Source organism: Gekko japonicus, unplaced genomic scaffold, assembly GCF_001447785.1.
Source record: "Gekko japonicus isolate JY-2015 unplaced genomic scaffold, Gekko_japonicus_V1.1 scaffold814, whole genome shotgun sequence".
In the NCBI taxonomy this organism is placed as follows: Eukaryota; Metazoa; Chordata; class Lepidosauria; order Squamata; family Gekkonidae; genus Gekko; species Gekko japonicus.
This window is the reverse complement of record NW_015169799.1, coordinates 746,832-772,207: the sequence shown is the minus strand read 5'-3', so window position 1 is coordinate 772,207 and position 25,376 is coordinate 746,832. Positions and strand designations below refer to the sequence as shown.

At 41.5% G+C, this 25,376-nt stretch overlaps 1 protein-coding gene across 1 annotated transcript in view; it reads left to right on the top strand.

The window, feature by feature from the left end:
- TRPC3 (transient receptor potential cation channel, subfamily C, member 3) overlaps positions 1-25,376 on the top strand; it is a 52,987-nt gene that overhangs the window by 11,079 nt on the left and 16,532 nt on the right. The window contains exons 2-7 of the mRNA XM_015417094.1: positions 354-539; positions 14,140-14,304; positions 16,968-17,184; positions 18,986-19,219; positions 19,725-19,989; positions 23,815-24,010. Of these exons, the coding sequence (XP_015272580.1) occupies positions 354-539; positions 14,140-14,304; positions 16,968-17,184; positions 18,986-19,219; positions 19,725-19,989; positions 23,815-24,010 (1,263 nt within the window). The remainder of the gene's footprint in view (positions 1-353; positions 540-14,139; positions 14,305-16,967; positions 17,185-18,985; positions 19,220-19,724; positions 19,990-23,814; positions 24,011-25,376) is intronic.

The window sequence follows — 25,376 nt, the reverse complement described above, 5'->3', positions numbered from 1 at the left end:
TCTTACTGCAACTGATTTTGTTCTCCAGGCAACAATCATAGAGATAGTAAGTGGTATGACAACAATTAATGTAGTAATTCTGGAGTTTTTGATATTTCAGTATTTTAATTTAGATGTTGGATTACTGTGTTTTTTATGCATTATGATCATTTTAATATTAAAATAGAGAAGGAGGGCAAAGGGCAGTGTATAAATATGCAATCCAGCCTAAATAATGCTTTGAGAGAATGTACATATCCTTAATAAATGTAAGTTATTGTATTATTAAATTGCTAATTATCCACTTGAACTGTATTTTTAAATAAATCTGTTTATGAATCAAAGGCCATTAACTTTACATCTCTGCTTTTCAGAATGACTATCGCAAGCTGTCTATGCAATGCAAGGACTTTGTGGTTGGTGTCCTTGATCTCTGTCGAGACTCTGAAGAGGTAGAATCCATTCTGAATGGAGATTTGGAAGCTGAGCCACCAGAAACACAAAGGCACCGAGCTTCATTGACTCGTGTCAAACTGGCAATTAAATATGAAGTCAAAAAGGTAACTAGTTAGCCTTTTAAAACAGTATGATATTTGATTCATTGCATCAAAACCTGCATGCGTTAATGACCTTACAATAATAAGCTGTATAGAAAAATTTTATAGGTCCTGTCCTCTGCTGGAATAATATGTTATTATCAATGTAAGACAGCTTGGAAACTGACCTTTTTAAAAAATGAAAGTATAATGTGTGACATTGGTGATGGAAAGTGCTGTAAAGTCACAGCCAACTTATGGTGACCCCATAGGATTTTCAAGGCAAGAGATGAACAGAGGTGGTTTACAACTTCCTGTCTGTGTTGCAGCTCTGGACTTCCTTGGGGGTCTACCATCCAAGTACTAACCAGAACTGACCCTGCTTAGCTTCTGAGATCAGATGAGATCAGGGTAACCTTGGCCATCCAAGTCAGGGCACTGTTGCCTTTGCAAATATCCAATGAATACAGTTGTATATGTGTCATGCCTGTAGCCACGGGGGGCTCTTAGGGGCAATGCTCCATCCCAAATTTGCCCTGCCCCTTCTTGTCCACTTTCCTTCCCAGTCCCTCCCTGCGCCTGGGAACCTGGGGTGACTGGCAACAACCATGCCAGAGGTGGAGTTTGCTGCCAGCAGCTGCATACAGAGGCTGGTTGAGTGGGAGGAGGCAGGCCTTCTTCCCCCCTGCCCTCGCAGCCTCATGGTTGTCCAGCACTGGCCAACCACAAGGCTGTGCACAGAAGCTGGTTGGCCAGGAGGGGGCAGGCCCTCCTCCTCACTCCCCTCCCAGACACTGCTATGGGTGGTTCTCTGGCAACTGAGCTTCAGGGAGACAATGGCTGGAAATCTGTGTGTTCCTCTCTGCAGTTCCTTGGTGGAGGAGCTGTTACCTTTAAATGTGCATCTGCCCGAGTGAGCTGAATGGACCTTATCCTCTTGGCACCTTTGGGCAAAAGTGCAGCTGCCTGCCTGCCTGGCTTGGCTGTAGGGTTGCCAGATTGTTTTTACCTGGTGGCGGGGGGCTCCCGTTCAGCGGCGTCAGCACGTGCGTGCCGCATGCACATCATCCGGATGTGACGTGATGACGCCGGGCACGCTGGGGGCGGGGGCACAGCCATTTGAGGGGAAAACTCTATGTTTTCCCCTCAAATGGCTGTGGCCCCGCCCCCAATGTGCCTGGCGTCATCACGTCACATCCGGATGACGTGCACGCCGGGGTGGGGTGTCCCCCGGGGCCCGATTCCGCCGTGGCGGAAATCGGGCCTCCAAAGCAGGGGGATTTGGCAGCCCTACTTGGCTGGCTGCTGCTGCTGCTTCTGCTGCTTCTCCTTCTCCTCCTCCTCTGTCTCTCTGCCTTGTTTTTTATTGCCAGGAACCTTGGAAGGCTGTCCCCCTTCTTTTTTATGACAAGTTCCAGTTTCCTCACTCCTTTGCCAGGATTATCCTGTACAACAAGACAGGGGGGAGGATGGATACATGGAACAGGTGGAGTGGCTGCAGCCAGATCACATGACGGGGCTTGGGAGGGCACCAAAGGGGAGTCTCCGTGGTAGGGCACCTCATCAGCAGCTGGTTGGCCTGCTGCTTCCTTTTCTGCATATCACAGGAGAGGAATTGGTCCTTGTTCTAGACCAGGATGGGCATCTGGTGGCTCGGCCTCCTTTCCCTTTGTCACGGCTCAGGTGGGGTGTCATATGATGCTGCCACCACTCTGGTTCCAGGCTCCTCTGAGAACACCCAGAGCACCCTCCCAGGCCTTTAGACCTCCCTTTTCACCAAATAATAGGTGTGAGGACCAGGCAGAGTGAACAATGAAAATAGTTTATTTTATAGGAGGTCAAACAAACAAGGTGCAGAATAATAACAGTAAGTGGGTGAAAAGAAAAAAAAATCAAATGCCCTAACGCGTCTAAATATATATTGTCCATAGCTCACTATCAAGTGGCCTTAGACTACTCACCCTTCCCTCAGGATGAGGGTTTCTTCCCCACAGCAGCCTCAGTCCCTTCTGGCTCTGTTCCCTGGGAAGAAGAACAGCTTTCCCTCTTGTACCAGTTCCTATATTCCCCAGCCCTCTTCTTCCCTATTGATCAAAATCGGTGCCAAAACTTCACAAGGCCTTCTAGGGTTTGTAGGCCCAGCATCCCTTACTGCTAGCCAGGCTCCCTGGGCCTAGTAGGCCTCTGGTGGCACAGCCCAGATCGTGACACCCTTCCTGCTGGCTCTTGTGGCCTTTAATTAGATTGCCTACTAATCTAATTAGTAATTATCGAAATAAGGTGCCTGGTGTTTGGGCACCAACTGAAAATCTTCTGGCTACAGGCCTGGTATGTGTAGCTATAATATTGCATGAAGTTATTAGTTATATATTACTCTCACTTCATCATAGTAAGAGGATCAGGAAAAGATTCTTCTGTAAACCAAAATGATATTATATGATTATAGTGCTCCTGCCTGCACTAACACATCACCTATCCCTAAAACAATGGGCATGATCCTGCCAAAGAGGAACACTTTTGTATTTTGATTTCAGTGTAAGAAAGCTAAGCACTTGACATAAATCAAGAAGACTTTGGCTGGTTTGTGTGTCATGTATATGCTAGTCATTACCTTGTACACTGGAGAGTGCATTGTTTATATGTGCCCTAGAGATCATCCAAAATAGCACTCATCTTAAAAATTATATTATGTAAAAAAATAGCACTCATCTTTGGAAAGCCCTTAATTTCATCATGGCCAATTACTACAGTAGGCTGTTCTTTGTGGATCAGAAATTCTGGATCATGTACATGTAGAAATGCTATGGTTAATTACTAATTAGAGACATCGCGGCCGTTAAAACATGTCTGGCTCAAGTATCTTTATGTAAGTATTTAACATGATGTATTTTCAGTGGATTCCACTGACAAAAATTATAAGCCCCCCTTTATATAATGGATAGATTGTTTATAAAAACAAGAACTATAAATCCTATATTCTATTACATTTATATTGCTTCAAGAAGATCATCTTGGCAATTTACCTCAGATGGTTTATAAAACACGCTAATAGTAGATGAATTCAGGAGGTACATTGACACCTACATTTATTTACCTCAGAATGGTCATGTTAATATTCTCAGTGTCAGCAAGATTTTTCACAGCTTTTGTTATAAATCACAATTTGTTATAGAGTACCATCTGTTAAACCAATTTACTGAATTACACTGCTGTGCATAAATCAATAGTGATCATCCTACTATAAGATCTGCATAGTGTCACAGGATTTTTTAACCCTCTTCCCTCATTAATAAATACCTACCTAATTTTTTGAAGTGTGCAATATGTATGGTATGTATAGTAAGTTAATGCATATTATGTTATGGTATGTTAAAAGAGATCTCATATTGCTCTAATCATGCACTTGAGTAGTGTTTACTTGTGGAATGCATCTAATCCTTGGAATTCTCACGTTCTAGGAGTCTCAACTTATTCTGGTCCTTTTATCTGTTTACTTATGGGACCAGCACAGGCTCTGCAGTAAACATGACTGGCTTCCCAAAGCAAGCATAGTATTTCCTAGAGAAAAGACACCTGCCTTAGTGGGGACAACTTGATCACCCTGATAGTGCAGCAGGATGCCACATTGAGGGCTAAACTACATATCACTGTTTTACCAAGTGGAATACTGCCTTTGCAGCTCCAAAATGGAGCAAATGCCCCCTACCCCCCGCCCCCCGGTCTTTTCAGCTCAGGAAAATGGTACTGGGGGATAATGCAGGAGCCCTTTCTCCCCCCCTACACAATGGTCTTGAGCCCAACTGAGCCTCTGGGATTTTTAAAAAAGCAATTCCCCACAGCTGCAGTGTAGGGATAGCAAGTATGGAGGATCAGGGACATTTGCACCCCCTAATGTTTCTCCAGGCTCATCTTGTTGAAAAATACAATAAGTATTAGTTCTGCTCTCAGACATAGAACAATATTGTACAGTAATTCCATAACCCTAAGACTGCAGTATGCAGAAACTCCTTGAGATGACTAGGAAAGATACAAAGGTACATTTCATTTTGCAAGAATACCCCAACTGTTTTTTGTTTTATAGACATGTTGTCTTTGAAAATTAATCACTAAATTGCCCCAACATTATTATTGTTTTATTGTTGTTCTGTTCTTATATAAAAAGTCTGAGTCCATCAGTACCATTATATAATTTTTAAAGTCTCCAAATGGTAACCATTTAATCTACACTAGCCATTATGAATGGAAAACACTACTAATTCTTTCTATTTACTAGGTTGCTTAGACACTGCTGCCTCAGTAGTAAACGTGTTTCAGTCTTCAGTCTGAAAACAGATTTAATGTTCTGCTTCATCTTTCTAGATGTAGCATTACTTGAAATTCCTGTTTTGTTTATTTCATCTTTTCATCTTCATTTTTACTTCAGTTTTTGAGTTTCAAGTAAAATTGAATCCTTTGGCTGGAAAATCTGTTTCTTTATTACCAGTTTGTAAAGTGCTGAGGTGAGATCTCTTATACTCAGAAGTGACAATGTAAAACCCAATTTGGTCTTACTCAATAGAACCGCTCCCTGTGCATATTCTGAGTTAAATAGAAGTTGTCTAAGCCTCAAAGTACACATTGAGCATTATGAATGATAAGAACTACTAGTTAAGGTATCTTTTTGTGAGTGGCAATGCAACAGAAATTACTAGTGGAATAGGCAGTGGTTTGAGGATTATTTAAGTTGTTGTCCCTATGGGAGAATAAGAAGACAGGAAAAAAGAGTTACAAAGGTTGATGCTAGTGGTGCTATTTAAAAGATGCTATTGAATAAAAAGAACAGATTTGGTGAATTGGGGAATGTATTTATGGACGAATAAAATCATATTTAAAACATGCTTAAGGCAGCTGGTAAATCAGATCTCAAATCTCTTTCTTGCCTTCTCTGCTAAGCTCTTCCACTGAGCATCCCTATTATCTGTAAAAGCACAGATGGAGAAATACAGACAATTTAAAAAGCTGCCATTTCTTTTGTTTGTATTTGTTAGGTAGGTTTCTGAGATTCGTCAGATTCCTTAGAGGTGATGTGTTAGACATAATCACAAAAGTCTATTAATAAATATTAGCCATGAGATGCTGGAGGCCCATGAGAAACTGTGTGTGTGGAGGGGGGAACCAACTGGAAACTCCTCTAACCCAATTCCCTCCCCCTCAGGATACACAATAAATTTTAGGAGCTTCAGCAGTTCCTCCATCTCCCTTTGCTTTCCCCTCATCCTCACCTAGCTCTCAGCAGTTCTCAGTATTCCCAGGACAATGTGCATGCACCTCATCAGGCCTTTTACAGGCAGGGAAAATGTCTTTTCAAAAAATTTAAACGGATATTTTTATGTATTGTTAGGGAGACCCTCAATATGTGGAAACCCTGACCTTTTCTCTAAGCAGGGCTTTTCATTGCCATTGCTACAATCACTTGACCTGGACGTTTGCTGTAAGAGGAAATTACATGGAACGTCTATGATCACAGTACTTCTGAATGCTTGATGCCTGATGGCAAGCAGTTGGATATGGCTGTTCTAATACTGAGTTTCTGGATATCCCATGGCATTTGGCTAGCCATTGTTGGAAACAGGGTGGTGTACTAGACGGATCTTTGATTTGATCTAGCAGGGCTCTTTTCATGTTCTTTTCAAGCAGCCATACAAAATAATTTTCCAACTGTACGTTGCTGAATCTTCCTGGCTGGTGCCTTCATAATCCTCTTCATACTTTTTTTGCTTTTCTTTAGTGTTGGCCATTTTATTTTTAAATAGCAATAGATGATGATGGATGAAGAGACCAGAACGTTGTTTGTACTGCATATTGTACATGCTATGTATGAAACTTTCCTATTAGTCCTCTTGCGGTCTTGTCTTGTTTTCTGCCTAAAATTGCTTTCTGAATAAAAACAACTGGTAGGCAATCATGACAAAAAGCAAACTAACAAAAAGGAGGGTTCCAGTCAGCTTTTTCACGTAGACTTGCCCAGTTGCCCTCCTTACTATAGTCTCTGTCCCACATGGCTTTTGTACATGTGAGTCAAAGGGGAATAATTCCTCTTTCACTGTTAGAAAACCTGGTTGGATCCAACTATGATATTGCAATCCTATGAAGAATCACTCCAGTTTAAATCAATTGATTCTGATATCCCTAGACTGGTATAAGTCTGCTGAAGACAGCACTGTAAATGTCTGACTGCACAATCCTATGCATGTTTACTCAGAACTAAGTCCCACTATATTCAAAGGGATCTACTCCCAGGTTCGTGTGTATAGGATTGCCTCCTTACAGAGCAATCCAAACAATTGCATCCTTCTCATACCATGGTGTCATGATCCCAGGGGGTCTCCACCTTCCGCAGCCACCACCCTGGACTTCAGGTCCCTCGAGAAGGCCCAGGGTATCCTCCCAAGTCCATCCAAAATGCACCTTTTAAAGCCGAGAACATAGGCGTGATGACCAGGCAGATGACAATTAAACACAATGATTTATTAACACAGTACTGGGGCAAGGAAAACAAGACAAGGTGCTTTAAAAGATCTAACAGTGTTTAAAAGGCAAAATAAACACAAACCTAATGCAACTACCTAGTTCACTTAACTGGTTACTACTTCAAGGCCCACGGCCTGCCAGGCTACACTACCTGTTCTCACTCTGTCCCCAGTGAGGGATCTTTTTCTCTCACCAGACCAGCCTGTCCTCTCCGTGAGACTAGACCGCAGATGAGAAACGAAAGAACACAATTTTTCACAGTTATCAGCTTAAGTCAGCATCTCCCCACAGAATGTCTGGAAGCTGATTGGCTATAACCCTCTCTAAGCATTATGGGGATTGTAGGCTGTCTACTTTCCACTCCCACACTGGTCTCTCCTGGGACCACGCCGCACTAGGCCTTGCTCCCAGTCCTGCACAGATCATGACACATGGTTTTCAAATGGATTTACAAGGCTTCAGTGCTGTTTAGGACAGGAAAGAGAGAACTCTGTAGTAAGAACCCTGAGTGAAAATTAGTCCATTCTGATGCTTATGCACACTTAAGCTTATTGCCTTTATATCTACAATCTGTTATGGGTCCAACATGCATTAATGTGATTTGGTCAGCTCATGATATGCACAACAACATATTTAGAGAAATTATTCTTGCATAAAATGAATAAAAGGGTGAAGAATTAATCCCTGTTTAAAATCATGGGAACCAATTAAAATCATTCTTGCTGCTGCTATTTGTTCTTTGAATTTAGACCCCATTTGATAGTATAACCACCACAGAGTGTTTTTTCCTTCCTCTTGAATTTCTTGCCAGGATTTTATTTTCCCTTGTTTAGTTATCATATACTCATAATTTATATAATCAGAGGTCTCATGGGGCCGGAGCGCTCCGGCACGCAGCTCTGGGAGTGAGGAGGCCAGGGGGCGGGGCGGTCACATGACCAAGCCACGCCCCCTGCTCCCGGCAACCCCTCCCTGCACTTCCCCCTCCCTGCGCTTCCCGGGGCCATGGAGATCCGCGGTGCCCCGGGAAGCCTGGCCACCCCTCCCTCACGACGGTATAATCACTGACCTCGAGCCAGACATCCTGGAATGTGAAGTTAAATGGGCCTTAGAAAGCATTGCTAACAACAAAGCTAGTGGAGGTGATGGTATCCCAGCTGAGCTATTCAAAGTCTTAGAAGAGGATGCTGTTAAAGTTCTGCACTCCATTTGCCAGCAAATTTGGAAAACGCAACAGTGGCCACAGGATTGGAAAAGGTCAGTATACATTCCAATCCCAAAGAAGGGCAATGCCAAGGAATGTTCAAACTATCGCACAATTGCACTCATATCACACGCTAGCAAGGTCATGCTCAAGATCCTACAAGCTAGGCTTCAACAGTACGTGGATAGAGAACTACCAGAAGTACAAGCTGGGTTTCGAAGAGGTAGAGGAACTAGAGATCAAATTTCCAACATTCGCTGGATTATGGAGAAAGCAAGAGAGTACCAGAAAAATATCTACTTCTGCTTCATTGACTATGCTAAAGCCTTTGACTGTGTGGATCACAACAAACTATGGCAGGTCCTTAAAGAGATGGGAGTACCAGACCACCTCACATGTCTCTTGAGAAACCTGTATAAGGGCCAAGAAGCGACAGTTAGAACCGGATACGGAACAACTGATTGGTTCAGCATAGGAAAAGGAGTACGACAAGGATGTATACTGTCACCTTGCTTATTTAATATATATGCAGAGTACATCATGCGAAATGCTGGCCTGGATGAATCACAAGCGGGAATTAAGATTGCTGGGGAAAAGATCAACAACCTCAGATATGCAGACGATACCACTCTGATGGCAGAAAGTGAAGAGGACCTCAAGAGCCTCTTGCTCAGGGTAAAAGAGGAGAGCGCAAAAGTGGGCTTGAAGCTCAACATCAAAAAAACTAAGATCATGGCATCCGGCCCCATCACTCCTTGGCAAATAGAAGGGGAAGTCGTGGAAGTAGTGACAGACTTCACGTTCCTGGGATCCCAGATCACCGCAGACTGTGACAGCAGCCATGAAATTAAAAGACGCCTGCTCCTTGGGAGGAAAGCGATGGGGAACCTAAACAGCATGATAAAAAGTAGAGACATCACCCTGCCAACAAAAATACGCATGGTCCAAGCAATGGTATTCCCAGTAGTCATGTATGGCTGCGAGAGTTGGACTATAAGGAAGGCCGAGCGCCGAAGAATAGATTCTTTTGAACTATGGTGCTGGAGAAGACTCTTGAGAGTCCCTTGGACTGCAAGAAGATCAAACCAGCCAATCCTCAAAGAAATCAACCCTGACTGTTCCCTGGAAGGCCAGATAATGAAACTGAAGCTCAAATACTTTGGCCACCAAATGAGAAGGGAGCACTCACTGGAGAAGACCCTGATGCTGGGAAAGATTGAAGGTCAAAGAAGACAGGGAGGGCAAAGGATGAGATGGTTAGACAGTGTCATAGATGCAACGAACATGAAGTTGAGCAAACTTCAGAGGACGGCGGAAGACCGGAAGGCCTGGCGTGATCTGGTCCATGGGGTCGCGAAGAGTCGGACTCGACTGTGCAACTGAACATCAACAACAATGGTGGAAAGAGTAATATTCACAGCAAAATGGAAGGCAGAAAGATCTCCAGAAGGAAAGGGAGAACAAAATATATGAATATGTGACAATGACAAAACTAACACCTTGTATATACAACAGGCCAATCTCAGAATTTCAAGAAAAATGGAAAGAACTTTTCAATTATAGATCTGAAAATTAAGAATAAATTAAAATTAAAATAGAAAACAATAAAAAGAAGAGACTGGTAACATATGTTTGTAATAAAATCATTATTAGATATGAAGATAGATGGAAAAGATAGAATAAAGATATTTAAATAGAAGTGAAAAATCAAGAATATATATAATATAAGCAAAATATATATAGATATATATAACCTGCCCAACCGGAGTATTAAAGAAAATCTTTAGACTTATTTCATAGCATCCAAAGAATGTATTTCTACTTAAAGGTTAATAAATAATAATAATTGAAATTGAAATTAAATTCAAAACTTACTTTGACAGCTGGAAGGAAAAGCACTTGCATGGGCAATGTTTGAAAGAAATAGAGAACAAAATTGATAGTGAAAATACCTGGAAGTGGTTCCAAAATGGGCACTTGAAGAAAAAAATGGAAGGATTCATTCTAGCTGCACAAAAGCAGGCACTTGAAATGAATAGTATGAAAACAAAGGGAGATTCTGCACTCGTCTTTCCCTCTGCAGTTTTACCACAGCCACACTGGAACAGAAATATCCCTCTGCACTGCATACCGCTCTCATTCTCCTTGTGCATCGGTTTACTTAGGACCTTCTGCATTGTTTTATGGCCATTCGGGGCGGACTCTGCAGTCATCATGACGTTGGCCCAGGCTATTTGGATGTGGTTTTGCGCCAGACCTTTTGCTTTCTCTGCTACTGATTCACAGTGAACAATAAGCAGACTACTTGACGTGGCTTCATTGATCTCTGTCCGTTCCCCCTGCCCCTATTTCCATTCTGTTTTCTTTCCCTCCTTCTCCAAAGAAAAAAGAGGATTGTGTTCAGGCAAACTTTTAAAAAGCCAGAAAGAGCAGCATAAGAAGGAATCAGTAACTATAAAGGACTAGGGGATTCTCTGATCCCAAATGTATCTGTGTGGGCTTGGATTTTCCCCTCCCTTCCCTTTCTTTTTGCAGACTTACAGAGGAAGGTAGGTGTTGGGTCTGCCTTTCTCTTCTCATACAAAGCAGCTAGTTAGTGCAGTGAGTTAAGAAATGTGCTCAACATGCAAGGGTTGTGAGTTCAAGCTCTGTAGTGAGCAAGTACATTTTGCACAAAAAAAAAAGTTTTAATTTTATAAAATTCAGGGGTGAGTTTACTCAGGGATGAGTTTATCATAAAACTCTGAACACTGGTGAAAAGTTTTTACTGAACTGTGAGGTTTGTTTGTGTGCATTCTTAGGGCGTCAGCGTGACTTCCTCCTTTTCTCTTAAAGGCACAGTGTCCTATTCTCTGTGTTCTCATGCCCCATCAGAGGAAAATGCCAGCAACGTTCAATATTCTTCAGCTCTCCCCTTCCTCATTGATAGTTTTATTGATGGTTTTTTTTTTAATGCTCTACATGCATGGTGGGGCTGGCTGCCTCCAAGCTGGCTGGCCATGTACTCGTTGCCATCTCCCTGCCACCTTCCAAAGCCATCTCTCTGCCAAGATCTCTTGTGCAGCCTGGGGACTGTGTGCTGGCGATGCCATCTCCCTGCCAAGATCTCTTGTGCAGCCTGGGGACTGTGTGCTGGCGATGCCCTGGTAACTGAAGCGGGGGGGGGGCAATTTTCTCCTCCTCTTGGGATCTTCCAGTAAAACTGGTCTCTTGTTGAATCCATATTAATTAGGCCAAAAATGTGGGTCTTGCTTGTAGATGCAGAATGCATACAGAATACACAAATAAATAAACCGGATGAGGGGGGAAACAATGCAGAGGGAATGCGTGCAACTGCGAAGTCAGCCCTTAAGGCTTGACTCCTCAGATTCTCCAAAGCAAGCTGTCACCGCAGAAGGAGCCTAAGATTTGGAAGACCAGTGATAACAGCAAATGTCGACTTTGCGAGACAAAGAATGAAACACTCAATCACATGGTCTATACAGCATTCTGTAGTATTATGTAGTGCAGCAGGGCTGAGTATTAGTGTCTTGAACCCATCATATCCATGAAATCAATGGGCTAAGATTGGAGTAACTACACAGAATTGCACAGTATAGATATTATGTGTTCAAGATTTACTAATCCTCAATGAAGTCAGTGGGCTCAGACTGGAGTAACCGTGCATAGCATTTTACTGTGAGTTATGCACTTTTCAATCATGTGGGAGAAAATCCTTCCCCACACAGGGAAAGAACATGATTCTTAACTACAGATTCCTCCACTAATTATAGGCTGACTTGTTTGACTAATCACCTAAGCCCTCAATAGCTGGATTTCAGCTTCCCACTAGGCAAACACTTTTAAAACTGTTGGCCATATTTCTTTTTTTTGCACAAAAAATGCTTTTGTGTCCTACTGCATTTTTAAGTATAAAAGAGAAAATCACACATATGAAATAGTTTTAAAACCAAATTCCCATTTGTAACAAAAAGAGAAACTGTTAATATTTTTATTTTCTGAAAATACATCTTGGATCTCATTTGAGCCTATGAAAGTGTTACTGTGATGCTAGCAACTCTGTGACACTCCAAATAAACAAGGCTAATAATAGTATAAAATTATATGGTGATAACAATCTGTACATTCAGGAACTGTTAGAAGCTTAAAATAGCACAAGAGGAAAAGCCATTTTGGGAAGCTTGTCATTTCGTATTACTTTCTAGCTAAGGGTATTAGATTTAAGAACCGTGGCAACTGTTAATATGTAACTTTAGTAGCTGATAATGAATCTTATAAAACCATCAGTGGAGCTGTGTTGGCAGCAACAGAATCAGAAGGGAGTTCTTTGCTACCATAAATAAGTCTCCAGTGAGATTTTCCCCATGGCTTGATCCCTCTTCAGAGTTTTCATCTGTTTCTAGGTCACAGGTATAAACAGAAAAGGTAATAACAAAAGAGTTGCTGTCCACATTGCTGCCATTGTCTGGAAAAGCTGTATTGCTTTGGCTGGGTTTTTCTTTGGTGCTTTGGCCTTAATCATAGATAACATGGTCTGCTAGTGTGAACTCAAGCCCACAAAAGCTAAAATTTAATATGACTTTTTTCAGCCTAACCCTATGCCTGTGTTTATGTAGAAGTACTTCCCACCATGTTCAGTAGGATTTTGGGGATAATTTTTTGTATTGCAGCCATAGTAGCATTTTCTGCATCTTTTAGTCTGTAACTGCAGACTGCACAACAAAGTGCTTGAGGTGGCCACTCTTCTGGAATCCCACACAGAAAAAGGTGTATGTAAGCCTATTTATGCATTGGGCTTATGTACATTTGTCTTTGTGTTTGTTTCTTTTATTTCTTCTAAGATTGTTCAGCTAATGTTTATTTTTCTGAAGTGGCTACAGCAGCCTTAGAGTTGACTCGGTTTCAGGGTGAGCATATATGTAACAGCAGTATCTTAGTAGGTACATGAGATTTTATTCACTCTAGATATTTACACCTTGCTTTCCTCCTCAATGGAAACACAAAGCAGTTTACAACATTGTTCTTCCTCTCCTCCATTTTATTCTCACAACAGAGCAGTGAGGTAGGTTAGGCTAAGATTGTATAAATGGCACAAGCTACCATGGCAGTGTGGGGATTTCCCAGATCGTAGTCCAGCAGTATATTATGTGGGAAGAAACAAATAATTCTGTCCTCTTTTGCCCTCTCCCCCTGTATTCCATTTAAAAGTAATACTGACTCTTGTGAAAGAATATATGTGTGAGGAGGATGCAAGGTTGCCACATCTCCTGCTATGTTTGGTTTGTTACCTGCTGGTGCCTAGAGCACTGTCAGGAGAAAAGGGGAGGGGCACACACCAGCATTTTGCACAGATGTTACTTCTAGTGAAAACTGGAAGTGATGCCATGGGTTACTCTAGGATTTGCAAAATCCTACTGTATCCCATGATGTCACTTCCAGTTTTCATAGGAAGTGACATCAGTACACCGGTTTGACGCTGGTGCACCAGTCCCCACCCCCTAAATGCTCTCAGGGTTGCCAGCTGCTGCCTAGGAGAACATGCAAGAGAGGACTGTCATCACACATTAAGGAGAATAAGCACTCTGTTCCATGTACAAATTCCATTTGTGTTGTTTTTGTGCCTACAACAGTAACTTTTTGTCAGAGAACAGCAAGTTTTGCAATGGGCTGGTACTAAAGTTTTGATTTTCTAATAGTTGTGGCAAAATTTATTCACATATCTATGTAGATTTTATGAAAGTTCCAAACTGAGATTTTATTCACAATTGAATAATGTTTTATTTAGCTTACAGCTTTATCCTATTAACCATATTTTTAGAGAATGAGGAAGATATGTTTCAAGAGACAACAGAATAATTACATGTACTTTACCATCAATATAACTGGGTTTTCCTTCTTTTTTATCTGCAGTTTGTGGCCCATCCAAATTGTCAGCAACAGCTGTTGACTATCTGGTATGAAAATCTGTCAGGACTACGGGAACAGGCCATAGCTATCAAGTGTTTGGTTGTGCTGGTGGTTGCCTTGGGCCTTCCATTTCTTGCTGTTGGCTACTGGATTGCACCATGTAGCAGGGTACAAGGTTTTTTGTTTTGCAAATTGATTCAGTTTTTAAAGTCTTGTATTGACGTGGGTACTCCTCTGACATGAGCAAGAAATAATACTGAAGTCCATATTTCTGAGCCCTAAACCAAATTATTATTATCATCTTTGTGATCACTTTTAATTTTGATAGTATGTTTCTGGGTACAAAGTGTTCTACAATCCTTATGTTCTAAAGGAGAACAATTTAAAATAAATTTCCCAAAAGAAAGTATAATATAGTTACTTTGCTTGGATGATATGGAGAATACATCCTACGATTTGTGCCCTTTCCTCTCATGACGGGCTTTTCCACCTTTATGATATATCAAGTTGAATGTTACCCATTTCATCAACCCCACTTTTGTCTTGATAAATCTCCTGTAGTTATTGATTGCCAGGAAAGTACAGTCAGGGAAGAAGTTGTCAAACATCAGACAATTACAAGACAATTACATCCTATGGCAGGTGGGTTGCAGTTGGCTTGATGGCTCATAAGCTGTGATCAGGCAGGTGGCTCTGCACATAGAGAGTATTTATTCACTGATACTGAAGAGAATGGGCTAGACTCAAACTCTGCTTCCATAGTGCTCAAGGCAGGCAATGGATCCCTCATGACTGCACTCATGACATCACAGTTTGCTGCACCAATTATTGGGAGCATGCTCCTCCTTATGCTGCCAAGTGCCTGGCTCCAAGATGGGAGGGGCAAGCCTCCTCACATGCATGTTCTACTAGCTCCAAGTGGGCTTTATTGGGACTCTGCATCCCACTGGAACTGGACACAAGTGGAGAGGAAACATGTGCTTCCTCCTCTTAGACTTGCCATCCCCCAGGTGTGGCCTGGAGATCTCCCAGAATTGCAGCTGATCTCTAGACTACAGAGATCAGTTCGTCTTGAGGAAATGGCAGCTTTGAAGAGTAGGCTATATGGAATCATATACCCACTGAACTCCCTTCCCCCCTCCAAACTCTGTCCTCCCCAGGCTCTACTCCTACATCTCCAGGAACTTCCCCAAGCTAGAGTTGGCAACTGTACCTTCTGTGCCTCTCCAACAAACGAGGAACTCTGAAGCCTCCTTGAATCTGTTCTGAGCAGCGATGATAGTCATAAGCCATGCCCATCGCCTCCACCCTTTCATGCTTTAAGTGACAGGGCTATTTATGTGCATGAGACTGAATCCTCGGAGTGCAGATTCTGAGCAGTTTGGGCAAGGACAGCAAAGATGTATATTTTAATGAGCTAATCCCCCACAAAGAAAGCTGCTAGTGACACTTCCAATAAAAGTTCTAACCGTTTCTTGTTATTCTAACAACCAGCTCTTTGGTTGCTGTTGATAAAAAGTAAATGTAGTAAATGCACTATTAAAATAGTAAACATATTATTTGCAACTTTTAGGCAATGAAAATGTAGGAAATAAAACCTCCTTCATCCCTTGTAGTCTTAAAATAGAGGTGCCAAAAAATCCTGGCATCTGAGTGGGGCCTAGGGACACATTGGGCCTAGGGATACATTGTGAATTCTGTAGCCCAAGGTAGAGCTCAATGTCTTCTCTTGTGTCCAGCAGTGGAGCTTGGCACAGAAGCTGTGTGTTCACCTAAGGTATAAAACGTTTAAAAAGCTAAACGTTTGTTTTTTTTTAAAGCAGCTTTGCTATTTGCTTTTCTGGTAACTGCCTTCCAACCAAATATAGCAAACAAAAATGGCCAGGCTGTTTTTTCCCCTGGTTCATTTAACAAACTTAGTGAATAGTCTTGTACAGTCTACTAAATCTTGAAAACTATCTGGTTATGAGCTTTCTAACTTGAAAAAAAATCAACTTTCCCGTAATATTAATAACGTAGAAATCGAAATGTAAAGTAAAGTAAACGTAGTGACACAAATAGGGTTGATGTTTATTATGCAGATTTTATTAAGTTACTCAATTCTCCTTTACTTTCTTTTCTTGATGGGAGCTGTGCTGAAAAATCAAAAGGTTGGGAATAGAAGTAAATAGTTCAATGATTTGGAGACCAGTTTCAAGATAATTGGTACAGAAATCAGGTATGGTGCACTTGAAACCCTGAGCAGAACATCGCCTGAAGAGGTGGTTTCCGAATTCCGAAACTTGTGTAAAGGAATTATTATAACTTTCTAGCCACAAGTTTAGTGTTATATGCAGGGCTATTTTTGGGCAGGAACGCACAGGAACGGAGTTCCGGCTGGCTCCCGAGTTGGCCACGCCCTGCAGGAACTCATTAGCATAATAGGCCATGCCCAACAGCAGAAACTCATTAGGATTGGCTACTTTAGGGGTGTGTGGCCTAACATGCAAAGGAGTTCCTTCTACAAAAAAAGCCCTGGGTTTTGATAACAAACAAGGTAAACAGAATAAGAAGCAAAAGGTGGGTGTGACTGGATGACCACACTTCTGGTAACATGGGGGTGTGGCCTAGTATGCTAATGAGCTGTGTTTTCAGGGGTGTGGCCTAATATGCTAATGAGTTTCTGCTGTTGGGTGTGTCCTATTATGCTAATGAGTTCCTGCTGGGCTTTTTCTACAAAAAAGGCCCTGGTTATATGCCTGTATTTTCTGCCTCAGAGATATCTGATGAAAATAAAAATATGCATTCTTTGTTTGTTTTAAAAAAACACTTCTTTTGCTTTGCCTTCTCAGCTTGGAAAAATTCTCCGAAGTCCATTTATGAAATTTGTGGCACATGCAGCGTCCTTCATTATTTTCCTGTGCCTGTTAATATTTAATGCTTCAGACAGATTTGAAGGCATCTCCATATTACCAAATATGACTGTTACTGATTACCCTAAACAGGTCTTTAGGGTTAAGACTACTCAGTTCACCTGGACTGAGATGCTGATCATGGTATGGGTACTTGGTATGTATATTGCTTAATCTCAGTGTCACCTAGTTAGCTTCCACAGAATTTTCACCTATATACTTTGCTAGCAATGTTCAGAAACCAATATGATTTCTAGACAAGTCCTAAGGATACTTTCCTGGGGGTAAGCCCCACTGAATAATATGGGACTTACTTCTGAGTAGATTTGCTTAGGATTGTTCTCATATATATATACAACTAATAATAAATACTATTTTGATTCAGAGTATAACATGCACAACCCAACTTTTTAGAGACTAAAGGCTGAGTAACACATACATATATACACATGCCTATGATTACTGAATACTTACTGACTTGTGATCCATTTGTGAACCAAAGGGTTACCTCCAGTACAAAAAAAAATCTGTTTATGCTACAGCTCCTGTATAAGTGGAAATGCAAGAAAAAAAACCATGGTAGCTACTTGCACTAAATCAAAATTATGTATCCCCACTTATGTTTCTGCTTGTGCAAGATCTTGTGCAGCCCATTTCAGGGTACTATATATAGGGAGGAAAGTGTTCGGTGTTTCACAAGCTCTTGTGCAAGCAGAACTGCACTCTTTATGTTCCTGCTTGAGCATCACTGGATCCCAGCCAAAGAACTTTGTCTCTGACATTATATAACAGTTCCGTCCAGGGCTGGTTCTGGGTTTTTATTGAATGTAAACAAGAGGCCTGTAGTAAAATTTCTGCCATATACTGTTTCCCCATAACACCCCCACACAGTACACTCTTACACTCTCATTGCTATGCTGCTGTAGTAGGCTCACTGTGTATCAGTTTAGGGTTGCCAGGTCCTCCCTGGTCACCAGCAGGGGAAAGGGACGTAGAGTTGTCTGATCCAGGTGGGGAAACTCCTGGGGATTTGGGGATGGAGCCTGGGGAGGACAGGAACCTCAGTCTAGACATGAGCTGTAATTCCAAGGGGTCCCCAGGTCCCACCTGGAGGCTGGCATCCCTATGTACCTCCCAGGGTTTCCCTGGCTTTTCTCCTGTTTTTTCCAAAACCTGCTTCACTGAAAGTTTTTGAGACAGATCACAGTAAAGTCTGGATTTCTGCCATGTGGATGGAAAAGTTTGGATTTTTTGGGGTCCTGTCCATACAGCAGCCATTTCCCCTGCAGTGGCCATTTCCTCCCACTGCCACAAGGGTGCTTTTTTGGTTTAATTGGCAGTTGAATATTTTTGGGTTTTTTGGGGTACTTTTCATATGTGCATGTGCGTGCATGCATGTGACCTGGAATTCATGGTGACTTCTGGTGACTGACCCCTACTGGGGGCCTGCAGGATATTCAGAGAGGTGGCTGAATAAAGCTTGACTCCACCTCTTGCCTTTGGTATTCCAAGGAGGTCTCCCATCCAGGTACTTGCCAGAGTTGACCCTGCTTAGCTTCCGAGATCTGATGAGATTGGGCTTGCCTGGCCTATCCAGGTCAGGACATTTTCTATGTTTTATGAGTCACCCCCCCCCCCTTTTATGATGATTTCTGTCCTTGAATTTATGAGTTGTATCTGATTTATCCATGTTGGAGAAATTTTTTTATTTGAAAGTTGAGTTATAAATATTTTAACAAACGAATGAATATATCAACTTGATTTCTTGCCCATCACCACATATCTTGCAAAGTTTTCAAGTTAGTGATTCTGGAGAGCTTTGACCCTAGCAGTAGGTTTGAAGAGTCTGATTATGATGTGATAGGTGTAGTTTCTGTTTCCTCTAGTTCTGTAATATAAGGATGCCAAAACTGATTTTAGTAACCTTTTCAGTATGTTACTTTTGCATTTTGTTTCAGGTATGATGTGGTCTGAGTGCAAGGAACTGTGGTTGGAAGGACCCAGGGAATATATTTTGCAACTATGGAATGTTCTGGATTTTGGGATGTTATCTATTTTCATTGCTGCATTCACGGCCAGGCTGTTAGCATTTCTGCAGGCCACAAAAGCCCAGCAATATGTGGACAAAAACATTGATGCACCAGACCTCTCTGTGGTGACACTTCCTCCAGACATAGAATATTTTACTTACGGTGAGCCCAAAGAAACTGATCTTTTCAGATCTGCAAAAATGGCAGATATTATTTTAAAGAAACAGCATTATGACTACCAATCTTTAACTATAAATTCATAATTACTAAAAATAAGAATTTCAAATATGCAACTTTTTATTTGTCTTTGTGTTCATTAGATTTCTAGTGCACTTTTGTTGCTCATTGTACCACTCTAACTTACAGAAGGCAATGCCATCTTAAAAAGCATGTGGAAAATTATTTTTAAAAAGGGACAGTTAACTTTCAATAAAGCAATTTTATGAGTGTGCCTGCGCATATAAAGAAGGTGATTAATAAACTGTTGCTTGACTAAGAAAACATTGCCCAGAATGTAGGTGAATTCTAATTTAAAAAATAGATCCATAAACATTTATCTTTATAACAATACGTATGTAAAACAACTGCCAAATGTTAGATTATTTTTTTAAAACAAATGAAAGATGGATGAAGTAACTGAGCTTTTCATTTATCTTATTACTTACAGCTCGAGATAAATGGCTTCCATCTGATCCACAGATCATATCAGAAGGCCTTTATGCGATAGCTGTTGTGCTTAGCTTCTCTCGGATAGCTTACATCTTGCCTGCAAATGAGAGTTTTGGACCACTGCAGATTTCACTTGGAAGGACTGTAAAAGACATTTTCAAGTTTATGGTCCTTTTTATTATGGTTTTCCTTGCTTTTATGATTGGGATGTTCATACTGTACTCCTACTATCTTGGAGCCAAAGTAAATCCAGCTTTTACAACGTAAGTAAAAATTAGATTTATATAAAATAAGGACAATGTTATTTTACCCCTATTTTCTGGTGCAATCAGTTTGAGATTTGCAGTAAGAACTGATTTATATGTACCACTTGATCACTAATACAGAAACCATATAGCACCCATCACATAATAACAGATAAGCAGCTATTTAACCAACAGTATGGCTCTTTCATTGTATGGAGAGATGGTTGCTAGTAGCTTCTGGTCATATGGTTAAGCTTTGTGTTATTAACACCTCCACAGAACTGAAAAATCCAAGAAAGCAAAGGATTAGTAATGCAGGACTCAGTCACATACTCAGAAACCATCACACTGTCTTCCTGTGTGAAACATGCTACTGCATCTGTGTGGCTGCTGGTTATTTGAATCTGTCCTGTGATTGCTGAAATGGTAAACTGGCTCCACTAAAAAAAAATTGTGTTTTAGGTGGTCTGGTATAAACGTTCACTCTGTATTACTTCATCTGTATTGACTGTTTCACACATGTTGCAATTCATTAGTTGATGCTTCAGTCTTTGAGAGATGAATATGTCTGTGTCTGTCTGAATTGTTCTTTATTCAGAACCCAGGAGTATTACACTTGAGTCCAGCAAATTTTTATCCGTTCAGATTCTTTGTGAACTGCACGTTGACTCGCTCTCGTCCTGTACTGATCATTGCCTGCTTGTTCTAGGGCTCCTCCATTAGATGTGCATTGTGTGCCTGGATCAGATGATGCTGAGCACCTGTTCTGCCCTTAGGGCTGTCTTCACATGGTTTCGTTTCCCTGGCACCTATAATCCTTCTTTAAAAGCCAACAATTCTGTGCTTCCAAAATTGTTTTAATATTTGCTTGCTAATAAGAATCTGATTCCGTCCTTATACTATTTCCTCATTGTGCTGATGGCTGTGTTTTATTCTGTAAATTTCTACTGCTCCACTATTTTACAGTGCATAATCAAGCCACAATTAATAATCACAGATGTCACCTGTTAAGCTAGGGGAGATCACACCTGTGCCAGACATCTAGCCTGCTGCGGTAACAGTTGGCCCAGCGAGAAAAGTGAGCCATGTTTCGCAGAGATTTTTCACAGTCACCATTCAGCTTCCCACCTAGGGCTTGTCTTGCTCTCTGCCCTCCTGCAGAGGTTCATTATCCTATTGACTGAGTAGGGGCATAAAATGTGTGTCTCCTTTATTCTGTTTTTCTGTCATGTGAAAAGTGTGAGCTTTGTGCATTGCTTGTTTTGCCTTTTCCTCCTCCCTTTTTCCATTTGTGTTGCAATATTATGTTAGATTACAAACCATTCTACATGTCTGTTTATTCTTTAGTACAGTGATTATGAAATAAATAATAAGAATATTGGTGATGGCATGATTCGCTTCCTGCGTACATAATAGTTGTATTTGATGATTTAATCTTCCCATTTTTAATTTTTACACACAGTTCCAATATTGGGCCTGGCTCTATAATGCCACAAATTGAGGTGTTGCTTCAGGTAGAAGATTTTGGAGAATGAAAATCTCCCATTCATTCCTACTGCCAGTCAGCCAACAGTCAGAGAAGATAATCTGCTTTAAAAGCAGCACAGAAAAGCGGTGCTTGCTAGTTCCCAAAGTCTCATAAGATTTCTTCTTCTCATGAGAATTCAGCCACCATTTCTGGTTGCAATGTTTCCTGCCAGGGGTACAAAATGGTGACTGTACTTTAATGAGGGGAAATACTCTCATGAGAATTCAGGAAGTCCTCTACGGCATGTGTAGATTTCCATGCTATTTTTTAAGGAGAATTGGGGAAGTAAAAAAGTAAAGACGGTTATTTCCTCTAGCTCCAGAGCAGGGGCCACAGCAGTGAAGCAAGGGATGGCAGTAGGGTTGCCAAATGGCACTCACCTCCTTGGCGGGGGACTCCTGGGCAGCTCCCAGTGCGCGCGCACCGCATCTACGTCACCCAGATGTGACGTCATGACGCCGGGCACGCTGGGGGCGGGGCCACAGCCATTTGAGGGGAAAACTTTATGTGACCCTACCCCCAGCGTGCGACGTCACATCCGGTGGGGTTCCCCCGGGGGCCCGATTCCGCTGAGGCGGAAATCGGGCCTCCAAAGCGGGGGGGGGGGAAATCCGCCCCCCCGGGGGGATTTGGCAGCCCTATTTGGCAGCATCTGCCACTGGACATAATTCAAAATAATTACCTACCATTAAGCCCATTGAAATCAAAGCACTGAAGCATGTTTCACTCTACACCCAATACGGTGTAATGGTTAGAATGTAGAACTAAGGGTGTGGAGACTCAGATTAAAATCCCTCCTCAGCCACAAAAATTCATTATGTATTTAAAAACATTTTAATGCGCTTTTGCACCCAACTCAGGATCCCCAAGAAGGCAAACATTAAAACATTACAAACATTAAAACATCAGTTGTATTTAATACATGAACAGGGAGGAGGGCTAATGAGAGTTAGTGAGGGAATGCCAAACAAACCAAAATGTTTTCACCCACTGGCAGAAGACAACAATAGAGGAAGACAGACAAATCTCCCTGGGGAGGGAGTTTTAAAGTTTTGACATCACAACCAAGGAGGCTTTTTGCCACATGACTAGCCTCAGATGGTGGGAGTACTTGAAGTAGGGCCTCTGAAGATAATCAGAGTGGTCAGGTGGGTTCATATGGAAATCGTCCTTAAGGCATGCTGGCCTCAGGACAGTACCAGCACCCTGAATTAAGGCCAGAGGCAAACTGGGATCCAGTATAGATAAAACAAGACTGGAGTAGGGACCTACAACCCACTCCATGCCATATGTTCAACTTTAAGGCTGCAGGATTCTGTACAACAGTGGATTCAGGACAGTCTTTAAGGGCGGCCCACTTAAAGCTCATTGCTGTCATCTAAACCACAGTGGCAAGCTCTTTCCTGCCCAGGAAGGGCTGCAGCTGGCTTACCAGTCAAAGCTGGTAAAAATTGCCCCAGCCACCAGTTTATCCACCAGGAGGTCTGGTTCAGTCAGCAGCCAACCCAAGCCATGAAGCTTTCCTTTTATGTGGAGTGCAACACCATTCAGTTCACTCGGTGCCTTGGGCCAGTAAATCTCTTTATACCTAACCTACCTCACAGGATTGTTTTGAAGATATAATAGAGGAAGAAATAATCATTTATTCCCCCTGAGCTCTGTGAGGGAAGGGTGGGATAAACATTTGATATGTATGTTCAGATATGACCATTAGTTTGCAGATGTGCATGCTCGTTTTGCATAAAATAATTTGATTAAAAAACACTGATTAACCCTGCAGAGAAAAGAAAATGTGAGGTTGAGATATAATGGCCAAACCATTCTTGGGGCATTGTTGGATTCACATGCTTCCTTTCTCCCTCCCACTTTTCAGTCTGCAGCCAACTAATAAAAAACTTCTGGATTTGTGGTAAACCATAATTTGTTGTCATGTCCAAATGCCAGTTGATGTTTACGCTCTTAACTATATCCCAGGATTCCAAGCCACAATTTAATCATGGTTTGGCTGTTACATCTGAACCTGCCAATAACTCTTTTCCTGGTAGCTTTTGATATGTTGCCATTTCCTCTATTACATATTTAGATAATCTGACTTTAAGGCAGCATTCTAGTGTACATGGATTTTTAAAAATGACAGGTTGTGTTCCATTAGCAATACAGACAAAAACAGGGAAATAATATTCTTATTTAGATCTTGTTTTGATTAATTGTCTGCCCTGGGTTATTTGATTTCTCTATAAATACTGTTTTAAATATAATTAACAAATAGGAAGTATTGGACATAGAATTCAGTAATGTTCTCTTCTTCCCTGCAGAGTTGAAGAAAGCTTTAAGACCTTATTTTGGTCAATATTTGGCTTATCAGAGGTCACATCAGTTGTCCTCAAGTATGATCATAAATTCATCGAGAATATTGGCTATGTGTTATATGGGATATATAATGTAACAATGGTTGTGGTTTTACTCAACATGCTGATTGCCATGATCAACAGCTCATACCAAGAAATTGAGGTAGATTTCAACTTTTATATTTATTTTTGTGTAAAAACCTAGTTCTAAAAGCATATTCACTCTTGCAGTATAGTTTACCAGAATGAGAAATAGTTTTCGGATGTGTGGACTCAAACTCCTGCAAGTAGGAGTTCACAGCAGCAGATTTCTCTGCCTTCCTTTTCCCTGAGCAGCTCCTGTGGCCCCCCCCCCCAGCTACAGCTGAGAATCATGGAACCCTTTTGAACAATATTCTGTGTAGCATGGAGAGCTGCAGCAAGGAAAGGGATCTGGGGAAGCAGCCCTCCCCCTCTCCTTTATCTCAACTCAGCTTCACTTCACTTGGCTTATTGTTTAGGTAGCTCTCCCAACCCTTAAATAGCATCTTTGCAGGGGCATAGGGGGCTGCAGATAGACAACATAATGGGTAAAATCCTTTCTTTTCATGGGGTTTGGATCCAATCTATACAGATTAAAACTGTCCTAAAATTATGGTATTTCATGGCCCAAATCCTGCTTCATACATCTTTGAATCACTTTGTCCCTATTCAGCCCTGGGGGATCCATTATTCCAAACTTGTGGTAACTGATCTGAATTTATCACACTTGCTGAACTCAAGTTAATTCACAAGTTCATAATAATGGACACACACACACCCGCCCCCTGGGCTGAATATGGAAATAGGATTCTTATCTCACCACAGATGCTAATTTTCTGCTCCCCAAGCATTTCCCTTCTCTTCTAATGAAGCTGATTACAATATACATTGTACCTTTGCATCCTTTACATAAACTTTACAACACTCCTCTCATCTTCTGACTTGGATAAAAGGGCTCAGATCTCCACTTCTGCCCTACTGTGTCTGATGAAGGGAGCTTTGACTCTTGAAAGCTTATAACCTGAAACTCTTGTTGGTCTCTAAGGTGCTCCTGGACTCAAACCTAACTGAATATCTTTATTGCTGGGAGCAGACAATTAGAACTCGTGCTCTGTCACTTTCTCTTCTGGATCTGTCGTATGTTGGTTATTCTTAGGGACCAGTCTGGTCTTGTCAACCTGTTTCTTAATTTTGTTGTATAGTCTTGCATCCCTAAGAATGTCTGATACAAATAATTTAAATATGAGTCCTTGTACTAGAAACTGGAACAAAAATGAAATTGTACCATGGGACTTAAACATGGATCATGTAATGTTCTCTTGTAGCTGGAAGCTTAGATATATATATCAATCTATAGATAGATGCAGCGGTTAGTGTAAGATAGTATTATATGGTTATCATATAGGTACTCAATGGCATCCAGAAAGTGAGCCTGCAGCCGGGAGTGATCCAGACTCAGGTTGATGGTGGGATGGAGGTTGTTGAAGTTCTTAAGGCAGTAGTTCTCA